General features: G+C 26.0%; 1 protein-coding gene across 1 annotated transcript in view; it reads left to right on the forward strand.

Annotated features, from left to right (window-relative positions):
• Nucleotides 1–16,941, forward strand: part of LOC111634064 (DNA topoisomerase 3-alpha-like) — a 100,572-nt gene that overhangs the window by 72,666 nt on the left and 10,965 nt on the right. Inside the window, exons 24-27 of the mRNA XM_023378745.1 lie at nt 62–188; nt 2,297–2,448; nt 10,529–10,631; nt 10,815–10,877. Of these exons, the coding sequence (XP_023234513.1) occupies nt 62–188; nt 2,297–2,448; nt 10,529–10,631; nt 10,815–10,877 (445 nt within the window). The remainder of the gene's footprint in view (nt 1–61; nt 189–2,296; nt 2,449–10,528; nt 10,632–10,814; nt 10,878–16,941) is intronic.

Consider the following 16,941-nt stretch of genomic DNA (forward strand, 5'->3'; position numbering starts at 1 on the left):
ATAAATTTGAATTTTTTAATTAATACTAAGAATTATAGAGTAATACATGTCTTAAAAATAGCATATTTTTCAGCATTAAACACAGGAAGAAATATATCCATGGCCTCTAATGTTAGTTCAAATGATAGTGGTTTTAATCAGACATCAATTCTTCCAGCTTCACAAACTTCTGGGAGACAACCGTTAAGGTACATTTTTGAACATTATATAATTTTCATAATTTTCTTTAATTAATATTTTAAATATTTGTAAATTTCAAAAATTGTGTGGGGGAGAAATTCTTACTGATACTATAGCTTTCAGAGTTTGTTTTTTATAAAATTATTGGATTGAATGTATTACTTTTTAGTAATCAAAAATCTAACAAACATTTGAATGATTTATAAAAATATATTGTAATTAAATGAGCATATTTGATGATGATGATAAAAAAGCATGTAAAAAAAATACATATTACAAATTCAAAACTTTTTTATAAATGAATTGTAATAAGAAAATTAAATACACTTTATGCTAAATGTTTATCTAGTATAATGTTAAAAAGTAATGTACTTTATAATTTGTAATGTAATTTGTCTTGTGGCGTTAAAATAAACATGTCATTCACAGTTGCGAGTACTTTGGATAATTTCGACTATCCTCTTCAGGTTGAATCAAATCAGCCTGAAGAGGATAATTGTAAATTTTTTTTTATAATAATCATTTTGGATTAATTTTGAAATAAATTTTGCTTCTGATTTTTTAATTCTATGATTCAGTGTTAGAAAATTAACTAACAAAAAAAACCACTCAATTGCTTTCTTGACTCTACTGCAAAATAATGTAGTGTGATGTGGTGTGATATTAGCATGTGCCACATGATGTGGCTTATGGATGTATAACATAAAAGTATCATAATTTTTAATTTATTTTCTAATTATATCAATAAAATTCATATATAGAGTCAAGAAAGGAATTAAATGGCAAAATTTTGTTAATTATATTAATAACAAAATGGCTAAATTCTATTTGACTGAAACAATCATATATAAAATGAGGAACAATGTTGTCAAAATAACAACAAATAAAAATCCTTTTCTATTGAGATACAAATATATCTCGAGAGTTCCCAGTATTAACATCTTCATTACTGCTATTTTCATTCATTTTCTATAATGTTTGTTATGCTAGAGGCAATAAGATCTTTTAGTTTTGCTGTCTTGGCAGAATTACCCTTGTTCAGCATAGAATGTATTTAGTATATTAATTTGTAATGTATGATAAGTCAAGAATGATAAGTGCATTTCATGCATTCACACCAACTTTGCCTAATTTCAGAAATTATCTTTAGAAAAAAATAAATAATAAAACTTGATTATTGATTTTAAATCAGAGAATTATAAAGAAAAGTTAATACTAAGAAAATTACAAGAAATACTATTTATGTATTTAAATTTTTATTAATTTTTTACCATCCAATATTCTAACTTGTATTCCTTTTAGTATGATTATAATAAATGTTTGAAAATTATAAGACTACACATTTATTAAAATTTATTACACATAAGTTTTATATCAAACATTATTTTGATATACTTGTGCAAATTGAATGTAAACACACCCTCTGAGAAAATGCATTCTAAAACATATTCTTTGAGAAAATTAAAAACATTACTTTGATATTTTTGTTATTAATTTTACAATTAATTTAATGTTCAGTAAAAAAAGATGAGGTAAATTTTTAATAGAAAAAGTTTTATCAGTTTTACAATCGGTTATTTAAACATATTATACCATATTATTAATAGAGTATTATTGTAAATAAGAATTATTTGAATGATTGTACTTTTCTTTAACCATTTTTATTTTAAGAATTTATTTATTTATCAATAATAATTTTGTTTGTGCCTGACCAATTAGTTGATCAAATTAGTTTTTCAGGTTTGTTTTACATGTTTAATATCTAAATAGAGACCAGTTCTTCATAGAAAGTGTTTCCATTAGGCCTCCCCCCTTGGCAAATTACCCATATGTTACATTGCCTTATCCTATCAATCCATACAATCCAATAATACTATTTTTTTTAATATTTAATTTGTTGTATATGTTTTTATCATACATGGCAATAAAAAAACAAATGAAATCTATAAAAATGAAAAAATTAAATTTTTAAACTGGAATATATGCAAAAAATAAATTTTATTTCAATTTATTTGATTCAAATTAGAAAATTTTATATAACAGTTATTTATTTATTTTTTATATTTGTTGATTATATCATTTTATTAATTTAAAATATTGCCTATCTTCTTTTTAGAACTGTAAATTCAATAGCATCATCAAGTCAGCAGTGTGTAAGAACTCATAATATTGCTGTACAGCCAAGTTTGGATGATGATATTGATGTAGTATGTCATTGTGGAGAGAGTGCTGTACTTCTAACTGTTAGAAAACCGGGGCCTAATGAAGGTATTCTTACTTAAAATTTTAATAGTTTATATAAAATAAGTTAAATTTTTACTTAGGTGTATGCAGCTCTTTATTTCATTTCATTTATTTGTCCATTTAGGATTACCCTTATCATTGGGGTATTACAATAACAAAATAACATATTTTCAATATGAAAATAGCAGTAAACATCTAGTTTAACAAAAGAATAATAATTAATAGAAAAACTAAGATTTAATGTAACATGATTGCATAAATATGTAATTTATGAAATTAACATATAAGCAGATCATTTTTAATGACAGTTTGGTATAATAAGTAACAGTTTTGTTAGATAAATTATCAGAGGTAAAAATAACAGTATTTCTCTATAAGATTTAAGATTTTTACAGTAAACAAGTAGGTGCAATATTGAGTTTTCCATATCACTGTAGAATGAACAATGTTGATTCACAAACAAAATAGTCTGATCTTTATATCTCAACTGCAGCTTATTTAATTGTTTATAAAAGTGATGAGAGAGAATGATAACTTAGTTTATAGGATTTATAATGAGGTTTATTACTCATTGTGATGTCTTTGTACCAGTCATGTTATTTAGAAGTCTTCAAAGATAATAAATCAGTATTAGCACACTTGATTTCCCATCTTCTTACTACATTTCTTAGAGGAGAAGCAAATATATTTGCAGATTGAAAAATCACTTAAGGAAACAATTCCTCAAAAATATGTAAAATACTTCCATACATATAATAATTGATTTCTCAGTGACCTTTTTATATCTATTAACAAAAAATTCTTCTAAAGGAGAAAGGTGCCAAATATGAGTCCTGCATCAATTTAAAAAAATAATTAAATAAAAGTTTCACAATTTTTATTGAAAGATATGGTTTTTGAAATTTAAATCTAAACATATAGCCTGGGACCAATTTTTCTATTTTAAAAACCTTCTTTATAAATTAGTTTTGAATCAGTTCAATGTCCTTTCGGAACAATGGGCCCCATATAAGAGACTGCCCATTATAATAGCATTGAATAACTGAAAATAAATTTTTGATAAGAAAATTTCAACTTTAGTGATCCAACTTAGTAACTCAAAAGTTATTTCCCTTATTTTATGTTTGAGAAATTTAAAATGTTTGGTATAAGAATCAGTATAGAACATAATCACTCCAGGTATTTCTATTCATTTATTATCATAACCTTAGTTTCTTTTATGTCCCATTTAGCAGATCTTTGTAATTTTATTCCTTTTTGAAACACTATTATTATTCTTTTAATTAATTTTAATCTTATTTTGATGACAATAGCTAACAAAAACATTGATTGGACTGCAATTTTTAAATAGTAGACCACTAGATTCCCAGTATCGTCTGCCTGTTCTTCCTTAATCTTGAGAACAGAGTTAGCTAGATGAAAATTGTTTGTGTCATGTTTGTGAAAAGTTTAACTATTAATTTAATGAATTTGTTATTTAATTTTAAACATAACATTTTCTAATTGAGGTGTCAATTGGCACCAGATCAAAGGTCTTTGATAAATTGGTAAAAAAAGCCAAAAGTCTTTGTCTTGTTTTTTTTTTTTTTTAAGAAAAGCAAATTGAATAAGATTATCAATTATAGCTACCATACATCCTTTTCCTTTTAAGAATGCAAATTGGTTTCTGTCCAGAATATCATGAATTTCTGATCCATTTAATCAAATGACTTTTCAACATAAGATTAACAATTTCCTATACATTATATTGCAGTTGGATGGTAGTTATACATATTTTTTTTTTTTTTGGTCAAACTGCTTATGAATCATACAGAAACTATTTTTTCCAATTTTAAGGAATTTTCTCTGAAGAGTACACTTTATTACAAATTTTTAATATTTCTTTTGGAAACAGAGAACCATTCTTCAAATATTCTGTCAAAATACAATTCCAAACTCAGAATTGATTTAGTTCTTAATTGAATTAGAGCTTTATGAAGTTCAAAGATAGAAAGTTCACCATCAAGAACATTATCTTGTGTATTAGGTGCCAGTTCATGATCTAAGTTGTTAAAACATTGATCATACAGATAGTAATTTTGACTTTGAATCTGTATTGATCCACACATCCTCTGAACCTGATAATGGAGTCATAAATGAATACATTTATAAATGTAGATGTCATGAAGCATTGTAAACAAGAAAATAAAATGCTTTCAAAAGATGTGTTTATTACTGTTTAACCGCATTTTTGATACAGGGAGGAGCATTAAATTTTCTACCTAACTTTCTTTTGGGTTTCTGACGTCTAAAAAAATTTATTGTGCCTTACATTTTATGGTACTTTGAAAAAAAATGCCATTTTAAAATAAGTTTTATCATTTTTTTGATATTAGTAAAGTGAAAACCAAAATTATATCAGAAAAAGAATCTGGCACATTAAAAAAGACTTGGATTATTTAGAAGTGTTAATTATAAGTAAAATATTATTTATAGTATTATTTTGATATTCTGCAATTTATATAAAGAAAAAATAAATGTTTTCGTGTACTTCAATTTCAATTTTAAGCAGTCTTGCCATTTCAATTTAGTATAAACTTATTACATTTTCAATAATTTTTATATTTGATTTAAGATAACATCTTTAATGGATAATATCTTAATCACATGTTGGTGATACAGAAAATAAAATATTTTTAATAATAAATTATGATTAAATTTTTTGGAGGATATTACAATGTAATTTAAAAGTGAAAGTTAATTATAACTATTAAAGTTAAAGATATTTAAATAGTTTGCTTTTTTATTATTTATTAATAGTATGATTATTCATTTTGGTATTTATTATTTTCCTTATTTATTAGTAATGCTTTATTTATTTATCAAAAAATCTATATTGTTATTAGCAGTGTCTTTTCTGCAATCTTAATTATTGAATATATATAATAAATAGAATAAATATACTTAAAATGTTAAATAACCATTTTATATTTTATTTATTGTATAATTAATGAAGTTAGTTAAAAGATGTAATTGTTTATAACTAATATTTAACCTTGTAAAGTTTGTGGTGTATCTATTAGATACAGTAATAAAAAAAAACTGCTTTAAAATGTGTATTGGTTGTCAATAGTTTAAATTAAAAAATATGTATATAAAATTTTCTTAAAGTATGAGAAGAAATATTACTGCAATTTTTACCCTTGTACATATCACAGTTTTCATGTCAGTTTTTTTAGGAAAAAAAATATTCCTCTACAGTATAACATGGATATGGCTTGTAAGACACATTCTATTTACAGATAAATTTTAAGTGCAAAACAGTGCATCTTATAAGGGAAAAAATATGTAAGTTTTAACAGATTTTAATATAAAAAATTGTACCAAAATAAATTGGAATAAAACTTGCAATAATTGACTATTTATGCTAACGTAATATGTTAGCATATTAATTTTTTCATTACCAGAATTTTATGCATGTTCTTCCATTATGTCGTTATTGTCTATATCATTTTCAGATTCAATCATCAAATTTTCATCATCTAATTCAAGTAACATCTATTGTAATTCTTCATCATCCTTTTTATTGTCAATTCAATATGCAATATTTTCCATTTCAAACAGAAAATGAAAAAAAAAAAAACAATCTAAAAATAACAAAATGGTCTAATGGATTTTGGTATCTCTCAGATATGGTTTAAGATAGCATTGAGAAAAACATGCAGTTTTTACCTAACAAAAAACTGATAAAGTAATGCTAGGTAATTAATGTTGCCAGTCTCTTAAGGGTAGCTACTCAAAATTGCCAGATTTTTGGCTGTTTCAGAACAAAAATATTTAAAAAATTATTCTGAATTTATCTGTGAGATTAGTCACAACCTCTGTACAGTTAAAAAAAAAAAAAAAACTTTCTATATCAATCAGTGCTTTAATTTTATGTTGTCAGTTTTTAAATATATATACATGTATCCCTGTACAACACGGTTTTTCTCTAACACAGTTCAAAAATTAGGGATAGCCTTTATAAAACTTGACTTCTGGTTTCACTCCAACATGGTTTTGGAATTACTTTGCACAAAATCTTACAATTTTTAAGTGTAAATTTTGTTATTCAATATGTTTTTTATTTAAGTAAGAACACCTGTCATTTCAAATTTGCCCACGGATTTAGAATATTGAAATTTTTAAATAGTTATTGTGCTTTTTGTCAGATTACTTTAATGAAAACTGGTAGGACAAGGAAGAAAAAAATGAACCAACTTTCCTATCAACCGGGTGTCATTGTCATTGCTTTCAGACTTTAGCATTTAAGACTGTCACCATGTTTTCTTTTTAAAATTAAATTTGTATTTAGTAAAGTTTATTTAAATTTTTTTTATAACTGTTGGTAAGCAATTAATTATTCATAAAATTATGAATGAAATACAGTAGTATCTCTGTACTCAAACTATTCTATATTCAAACACAAATTCTGAAAAAAAAGTCACTTGGTACTTGATTGAACAAATGCAACTTGCTAGAACAAATTTTTGATTAATAACATATTTTTATTTCGTCATCCATAAAAATTTTTTATGATAAAAATTAAAAAATATGAAAATGTTGCTGATACTTCCGATTAAGATTAAGAAAAAAGCTGAGATGACTACGATACTTTGTAAAAAGAAAATACACTAGTTTAACTAAAATTAATATTAATGCTTAACACAGTACTTTTAATTGAGATTGTTAGTTAATTATTGATTGGAAATAAATTATTGATTGCTTTAATAAATGTATTTCTCTTAATAACGAAAAAGAAATTTACACTTTTGTTAACTTTCAGAACATAACCCTATGTTTTGCATTAGGTCTTACATTCCAAAATAGTGCTGTGTTATGCAAATCTGTATTTTCACATTCACATAACACAGCACTATTTTGAAATGTAACTACCATGTTATACAAGGAATACCTGTATAATATAAATTTTTAAATTTTGAATAATATTAATTATGATTATTTAGAATAAATTCATTTAAAATTCAAAGTTTAAACGAACAAACATATAAAACACAAAATTAATTTGTGTTTTATGAAGGAAATCAAAAATATATTTTAAAAGAATCTGAGAGTTTCAAATTTTGGCTTTTTTATGCATTTTTAGTATACAGTAATACCCCAAACTTACGCGATAGGTGGGACTGAGCGATAACCACATAAGTCGAATTCGCATAAGTCGGGGTATAATTTCACAATTTGTGTAAAATTCAAGTCGGATGTATGTAAGCTAATAAATGTTCTTGTTAATCTTATCTCGTTAATCTCGTCTTTTGATTCGTTCACGGTTACAAGAAATCATCACATAGTCTCTCTCAAGTCTCCATAGATATAACAAACAGAAATAAATAACACAAAATAAATTGTAGCTATGTATCGATTCCATGCGACACGTCCAAACATGTAAGCCGAACAATAGTGTGGGGGGAGTGAGTAATCAAGAGTTGCATGGCACTCAAACAAAAGATGAATCGACGAGATTTGAAAATCATGTAACTCCAGGTTCGCATAAGTCGGGGTAGTATAAGTCGAGGTATTACTGTATCATAAAATTGACTGATGAGTGTAAAGCATTAAAATAATATTTAACTTTTTAATAGTCAAGGATTTAAAATAAGCATGAATTGTAATAAAAGTAATTTTATAAATAGACCGAAAAACTATATTTGATAGATATTTCACTTTTTCATATGTAATTTGGTTTGAAAACAATATTATTTAATAAATAATATTGTTTTCAAACCATGAAATATTCATTATTTCATCAAATATATATTATATTCATCAAAACATGAAATATAAAGAAAAATAAACAGTAAACATGTTACATAGTTTATTATCATTATAAAATATGTAAGTACTTGTCAGATGATTTTTAAAATTGAAGACAGCATTGCTAATACATTTGTAAACACTTAAAATTTAACTTTCCAGAATAAAATTATTCTATATTCAGATTATTCTGTTATAATAATATGAATATGTTTAGAAGAGTAATTACATACTTTCTCTGCATTTAATTTGCATCCTAATTTACTTTCTTTGATTTATTTATTTAATGTTTGTTTAATTGAAAATTTATTTATTCCTTATTTAAGATTAAATTATGTATTTAACATGCATTGTATTACTTAAATTTCATTTTGTATATGTATTGTTTTTATTTCAATCCTTTTATTTTACTTCGAATAATTTAAACAAATAAAGCTAATTTCAGAATAATTTTAATTTATGAGGTCTCAGGTTAATATATCCAAATTTGTAAAAAAAGTACTTGAATTTAGAAAGAATTACTAACAGTATGAACAGTGAAATTTAAAATTGTCTTGTAGTAAAAGTATAAAGGCAGCAAGCAATCATTATTAAGTTATTGTTTTACTTTCCCAGCTCTGTTATATATAACAGAGGGAAAGTGTGGTGATCAGTCAAAAATGAACTCCCCAAGATATTTACATTTTTGGACATGGGACCTTGAAACATTGAGAAATGCAAAAGAACTGGTTTTTTCTGTATGCACGGATGTTAGTGTGTGTGGGGGGAGACTAATTTTGTTCACTCTCTTTGAAGCTTAAGCTTAATAACTCCTGTGCTTTTTGTCAAAAATTTCTGAAATTTTGCAGTGAGATTTGTGTATTAGAGGGATTGATGCTATTAAATTTTGGTGGTTATAGGTCAATGGGGTGGGAAGATAAAGGGGGATTGTGTGTCACATCTCAAGTAGGGTCTGACTTAATGATAATTTTACTTGTTACTAGCATTTACAGTTTTTCATAAAACACATCCCAACCTTGAAAATTAAGCTTTTTGGCAAACCATTTTATAATAATTAAAAATATAAAAAGTTTTTTTAATAAAATAGCATAACAGATCATGCCACCAAAATTTAAAATGTTTCCAAGAAAGTTAAACAACTCGTTGCTGGGTTTTCTTGGTTAACTTATATATATATATACATACAAAATTTATAAAATAATAGACCATTCAAGATGCTTTTATTTGTTAAAACATTATGCTTAATATTTGGACATATGGAATAAAAGAATTAGTTTATTTTATTTAATAAATTAAGTTATATTAGTCACTTTTTTATTTTTTTAAACGGTATTACAAAATATAATATTTCTTTTATAAGATTATGAAATATTGCATTTTTAATTAAATTAACAAATTAAATTTAAATGGATTCTCTCTCTCTCTCTCTCCTCTCTCTCTACATAAACATGTTTTTAAATGAGATGAGTGTTTCATTAGTACTCTAATTTTTATATCATGAGTACAGATGATGCTATTGAAATACTTTTAATATAAGTGTGTGTTGATGTTCCATATGTTTCATAAGGCTTAGTACAGGCAAGCCATTAATAAGCTAGCAAACAAACAAATGGTTTAGCAAAGCGATCCTTACTACACTGGAATTAGAACACTTTCTGTTTATTCGAATTTACATTTTATTATTCAGCTAGACTTGGAAGCTTAAGACAATTTTGTGTGGCATCAGGAGAAGGATGAAAAGGCATATTACTAAACTTATTTAGAGAAAAACTATACTTTATTTAACACAGCTGACTGTATCAATAAGAGTAGAGGATGCTGAAGTCCAAATTACAATCTTGTAATAGTGCATGTTGAACAGATCTAAAAAAAATAGAGAAAAATCCTTTGGAATAATATTTCTGAAGGATATCTCAGAAATATTATTCCGTTAATGGCTTTAGAAATATCATTATTAAAAGTAAATCTGGAATTAAATGCAACTCCAAATGCAGATATAATTTGAACAAATTTAAATCATGGCCACATTTCATTTCACAGTAAGATATAGTAAAATGACTATGATTCAATGACATTGTACACATAGTAAATGTTTTTTTATTATTTTTTGTCAAATTATGATAGATATTTAAATTAGAACCTTGAGGAATCGCTCATAGTAGGGAGAAAAATCAGTAAAAATGCAATCATTGATTTTAACTTATGTTGTCTGTGCTAACAAATAATTATTTCAAAAGAAGAAAAAAATCAATAGAATTTAATTTCTAGATAATAAGAAATATCTTAATTTTTTTATTTTATCATATTTTATTAGGAAGAAAATTTTACAAATGTCCAAAACAGCCTCCCGACAGATGCAATTTCTTCTTATGGAGCGAAAGCCGAAGTACACATTCTTCAAATACAAATGATAACAGGTTAATTTTAATTTAATAATGAAAATGGAAAATTTTATCATATCAATAAATTATAATAATTAATTTTTAAATAGTTTTTAATATGTTTTATGTTATTGAAATTATTCAGTTCTAAAGCTTTGTTATTTGATTTTACTATTTGTTTATTGTATATTGACTAACAAAAGAAATTTCTTTTATCAGATTTCCATCAGTTACTGAAAATGACACTGTTGTAATGTGTAGATGTCCAGCCACAGCAAAACGGTATGTATGGTACTTTCAATTTGTTTTGATATTAATATTGAAAATATTAAATTTTTTTCTTATATATCTATGGAAAAAAATGTTTAGTTTATGTAATAATATGTATTTTCAAATAAAGAATTTAACATATTTGTTGAACAGAATTTTGATATTTTTTTTTATCATCTTTTAATGAGCTACTAATTACATAAACTGTATAATGAAATATTGTATTTTAAAAAAATTGGTTTCGAATCAAATGCAAGATGGGTTAGGGGCTATCCGTAAATTATGTCTGGATTTTTCTTGAAATTTTTACTTCCCCTCTCCCACTTGTCCCAATTTGCCCATTTCCATAACCTCCACCCATCTTTGGATGCTGAACAAAACTTAACAACTCCCCTTAAAACTTTTATTGCTTTATGAATGATAGATACCATAAGTAGAAACAAAACATATCAGACATTTTGAAATAAACATAATAAAATGCATAAACTGTATATAAAATTTAATGAAATGAACAGATGTCCACTGATGCTCAACTCCACTCCTCCTCCTTGTCCAACTTGTCATAACCCCTTCTCCCTTTCAGTGTGGACATCATTTATGGACAGCCCCTTACATGATATCGTAGTTTATTAGCTGATTTTACAATTTATTACAAAATACTTAAATGGTTTTTTCTTTGTCCAAAGTTATAAAATATAAAAACAAAGTATTTATAAAATGTGACATTTTTTGCATGCTGTAGATCCTTTGCTGTTGAGTTATTTTTTCCAACTTCACCAGATATATAAATATGTCACATGTTTAGTTTTCTTGCATTCATTTTTGTGCATTAATTTGTGGTTTAATTAATGATATTCATTTTTATTTTCTATTGGATTAAATAGATTTTTTATTCTGGTAAAGTTATTATTGCTGAAATATGTGGTTGAATGTGTATCTTTGCAGTTTGTAAGTTTCCCATAATTCCTCTTTTTTCCAGAGAACCATTCAAAAGCTTTCTGTCAATATTATTATATGTGTTGTACATAATGAGAAAAAGCTGTTTCTCAAATTCACATTATTGGAATTTATTTTATTGATTTAAAAATTGTTAATTTAATTTTTTATTTTTTCCATTTCCTCTTAATTTATAATTATGTCTAGATGATTATTTGAAAGTGAAGAAGAAAGAGGAAAAAAAATAGAATGCTTGTGATGGTACTTTTTAAATTACATATCAGTAAGTGCAATGTTTTCAATATTACTCTGCATGCGTAAAGGTATATACACTGGTATGGATTATGAAAATGTTTTATTTCAATTTTAATATTTTTTTAAACTTGCAGGTTATATATAAACTATATTTTTTATATTCAAATCATTATTATTTTCCCAGTTCCACTAGAAAATTGAACAGTTACATACACAAGCTATTACATTTAAAACAACTTGTTTACAGTTTTAGTAGTAGTGTTACAAAATAACAAAAGAAAAAGTTAAATAAAGTAAGATGAATTATACAAAGCATACAATATGAAGTTATTCAGTATATTGGCATACAAATATGTCCTTTAATTGCATCAGAAAAGATTATGATAATAGATGAATATATTTGCAGTGAAAAAAGGATTTTATAGGTTAAAAGCTTTCATTGAAGAAATTTGAAAATGATGATGAACTGAAAATTGACATTACTGAATGGTTTAAAATGGGTCGGAAACCTATGGCACGCGGGATGATTTTCAGTGGCACTGTGATTGAACAGAAATGTAGTAAAAATTATATTTTAATTATTAATTACACATCTAAATGAAAGTCATAGTTCAGCGAAGGCCATGGTACTTTAAAAACGAATCTCTTGTTTGTATATTTCTATTACAGTGCATGCATTTACACTCCGTGTCTCCATCTATGTGTTATGCAAGTGCTTCAACATTTAAGAACATAATTCAATTAACAACTTAACTTCAAAATTATACATTTTTGAAGTCTGTTATAACTGGACTAATTTTGATAACATATATAATAAACTTGGTAGAATCATGTCGGCACTCGGAATAACACTGTAACTTACATTTGGCACAACACTGCTGAAAGGTTGCCAACCCCTGGTTTAAGATATTGGCAGCAGACTTCTTTGACAATGGAATAAGGAAATTGACACAATGTCAAAAATGTGTGGAAGTCAATAGTAGCTATGAAGAAAAATAATGGAAATATGTACATCCTTTTTGGCTATTTTTATATTTTTTCTTACTTCAAAATGAACCTTACTTTAAAAAACACACCTTGTACTTGATAGTTTTCTCAGAATACAGTGTTTAAAATATTTTTTATGTAATGACATTATAAATGTTTTAAATTAAAGTTTGTCTTTGTAAACTATAAATACAGTCGACCCCCCCTATAAGATCATAGATACGTTCCATTCTTTAGGAATCCGATTTCTTACGAGTCCTTCCAATCACAGTTCGACACGTGTCAAGTTTACGGACTACGGCTGATTGAAAGGTTTTCTTCCATAAAATTAATCGATTCTAGACTAATCCGACTTAACATTTCCAAAATACGTATATATTTTTTGGAAATAATCCGTATAAACTATGCTATAAACAAAAAATTGTAGGATTACTTACCGAGTGTGCACCATTCGACATGGCCATTGCTAAAGCTTGTTTTCTTCGCGAAGCAGCACACCAAACCACGGCCGATTTCTGATAACTTATTTTTCTGCGAAAACTTCGTTGAACTTTGGAGACATCATTAATATAAATAATTTTAATCGCCGTTGAATAAGAAATGTTTCTTTCACAAGAAATGTATAAAATTACAGTACTGTATTAGACTTACGGTACCTAATTTACATACTGTACAGACGATAGTTAGCCTAAAATCTCCGTAGCGTGTTGCCAGGCGGCAGAAAGCATACATATAATTATAATAAAGTTACAATAAATTAAGTTAATATATAATTATATATACAGTACCTAATTTATATATAATTAATATATAATTATATGTACAGTACCTAATTTATATATAATTTATATAATACTGTCCAGACGATAGAAATCTCTCCGTAGCGTGGCGTTACAGATGGCAGGAAAGTAGTTCGGCTGCCCAATGATGTTTTACGTAATTATAGGAATTTTTTTACTTTTTTTTTACGGATACCGTCACAATTTTTTCGCAGTTTTATAGGAATCGTAATTATAGGGACCGTAATTATAGGTGGGTCGACTGTAATGGAGATAAACATTTCATATGCTCTCCATTTGTTATATCCTGTATAAAATTCCAATAGTGTTAACCAGTCTGTTTTATCTTTTTTCATCAATTAAAAAGTCAATGTTTTATTTGGCATTCAAAGGTTAGTTCAATGTAAGTGGAAAGGTTAATTTTATTGAATTTAGCAATGAATATTTAAAAATAAATAAAACATATGATAACATATGTTTTATTTATTTTGTATTTATATGTATGTTTTATTTATATTAAAATATATTCATCAATTGAAGAAATCTTATTTATTAATATGTAAATATTTTCAAAGCATTTCAGCTTTGAAAATAACTTAATATAAAAAATACATTAAATAATACCTCCTAATAAACAATTTACATGTCTTTAAAATGGTTGTATAGGCACTATCAGTAATAGAGAAGTCTATAAAATATATATTGTATAAGAAAAACAAATGAATTCAATTATTAAATAATTCAAATATGGAATGTTTGATAGCATGTGACATTAGCATAAACAAATCCGAAATATGATGTGAGAATGCAAATACTAAATATAGGGTTTGTGTGTATTTTCAAGTTGAAACTAATAAATGTCATTATTTCTGTATGGAATGTTGAGCACTCATATCCATGGGTCAGAGGATTCCAATTTCTGCTACTTATTTATCATCACAAATTGTATAATGTAGATTGTGCTTTGAGTTGCTATTGTGTCAGTTATAAATATCTATCATTCTAATAAAACAATGATTGATGGCAGAACAATAGTTGGTTCTTCTCATCCTATTTGGGTATTTTTATCTTGATCTCCTCAGTAGTGTTTTAGTTTTTCTAGTTTTAATAACATCTAATTTATATTCTTGAGTTATTGTTTCCAGATTTTGCTACTTAAGTTAAATTTTTACATATCTTGTAATTGATAATGTTATAAGTGGATTATAAATTTCTGGTTTTTTTATTAATCATCATTGATTTATTTTTATATTTAACAAACGTTTTAATGATTTAACTAATCTGTTAAATAATATTACAGCGATTTAGATACTCTCTAGATAAGTTAATTCAGCAAGACAGAAAATATAAAAAGTTTCTAGATAATTTATGAGTTGTATCTTCTAATTTTGCTTTTAACGAACATACTAAAGCATTGATATCTTTTTCTCATAAACTGCTGATTAAAATGTAAGAATAAGAATGTCCCTTAATAATTGGAAAAATTACATAAATGTTTATCTTTGTATTAACGTATTTAACCAACCTAATATATAATTTAAATATCAAATGAACAACCAAATTCTTTATTGGACTACATAAGAATAATTAATTACTAAGTAATTTAGCTAGAGGTAGGTTGTTAAGCTGCCATCTCATGTCAAATTTAATTATTAGAAATAAATTAAATAAATTTAAAATATTCTGGAATCAAAGATCGAAGGATACCGTAACTAGCAGTGTGTATCTGGTAAGCAGGGGTTGTGGATTTGGGTCCCTCTCTGGGCCAATCTTTTCTTCTAGAATATTCTAAATTAAATATATTTATTTCTAATTAGTAAATTTAACATAAGATGGTGGCTTAACCACCTACTTCTGGCCAAACTACTTAATTAATTAGCTTAAGTAGCAAGAGTTTGGCTGTTTGTTTGTTTGTTTGTTTATCATGTTTAATAAATATATATTAATGGAAAATTATCTTCATATGTTAACTATAGTTAATTTAGTCACCAGGAGACTTTAAACTTTTGCAATTTGACATAACCAAATAGGTTTAAAATTAAAGATTGACGATTTCACTGCTTTTACTTTGTTCTTAAGTAAGACAAAATCAGAAAACAATAGCTGCATGGGTAACCTTTGGAATATTTTATAGTTTTTATCTTTGCAAATAATGTTTAAGAAATAATACAATTAATTTAAAAAAAATTCTTTTTATTAAAATTTTTTTTTACAAACAAAGCTTGATCAATTTTAAACTGTAAATAATGAATATAAATGATTTTGCCTTTGGATTTTTAAAGCATGATAAAACCTCTTCAGATGATCATTTTTAAGCCAACTATCTCTTTACACAATCAGATTTTCCTAGAACTAAATTTTTAATCCACAAGACTCATTGTTTTTAATCCTCTTTAAATCAACCACCTCTTTATCTGATCAATGACCAACCATCTGGATTTGTAACAGTTTTGTGTAAAATACTGTCTTTCAGATGACAAGTTTCATTATCCCAGATGATGATAAAATCAAAACCATGAACATATATAATATACAATGTTGAGCACTGTTGCATTAGACATAAAAGTGCATCTCAATTTTTTTTCAACTTAAATGCCTTCATTTTTTCCTATTCAGTCCTATTACGGAGAAGATATATATTTCCTGTTAATATCCTCAGCAAGTTAGCTTATGCTTTATTCTTATGTTCTATTTATTCTTACAGTAGAACCTCAAAAACTCGGCTCTCGATAACCCGGCACTCCGGATTACTCGGCCACACCTTGGCAGGGCAAAAAATCCTTAGTTAATTAATTTACATTATAGACAACTTTATAAAAGTATAAAAGCTCTCATAAAGTATTTTTCTGAGGTCTGTCTTATCAGGTAAATTACTGTACACAGTGTATTCATTAATTTTCATTTTTATAGTAAAGGCTCTATGCCTTCATAAAGGACGTACTTTTCCTTTGTTTAAGGGTATTTGGGCAGTTTATTCTCTGTTGTATTCTCAAGTAAACAATACATACAAGTACAGTACAGTATTTTCTGAGGAAACACTCGTACTTATTTTTTTTAACCCCATTCCCGATAACCCGGCATTTTCACAAACTCGGCCACCCTTCGGTCCACATTAGGCC

This window comes from Centruroides sculpturatus, unplaced genomic scaffold (assembly GCF_000671375.1).
Source record: "Centruroides sculpturatus isolate CEXI.00-Female unplaced genomic scaffold, Cexi_2.0 scaffold701, whole genome shotgun sequence".
In the NCBI taxonomy this organism is placed as follows: Eukaryota; Metazoa; Arthropoda; class Arachnida; order Scorpiones; family Buthidae; genus Centruroides; species Centruroides sculpturatus.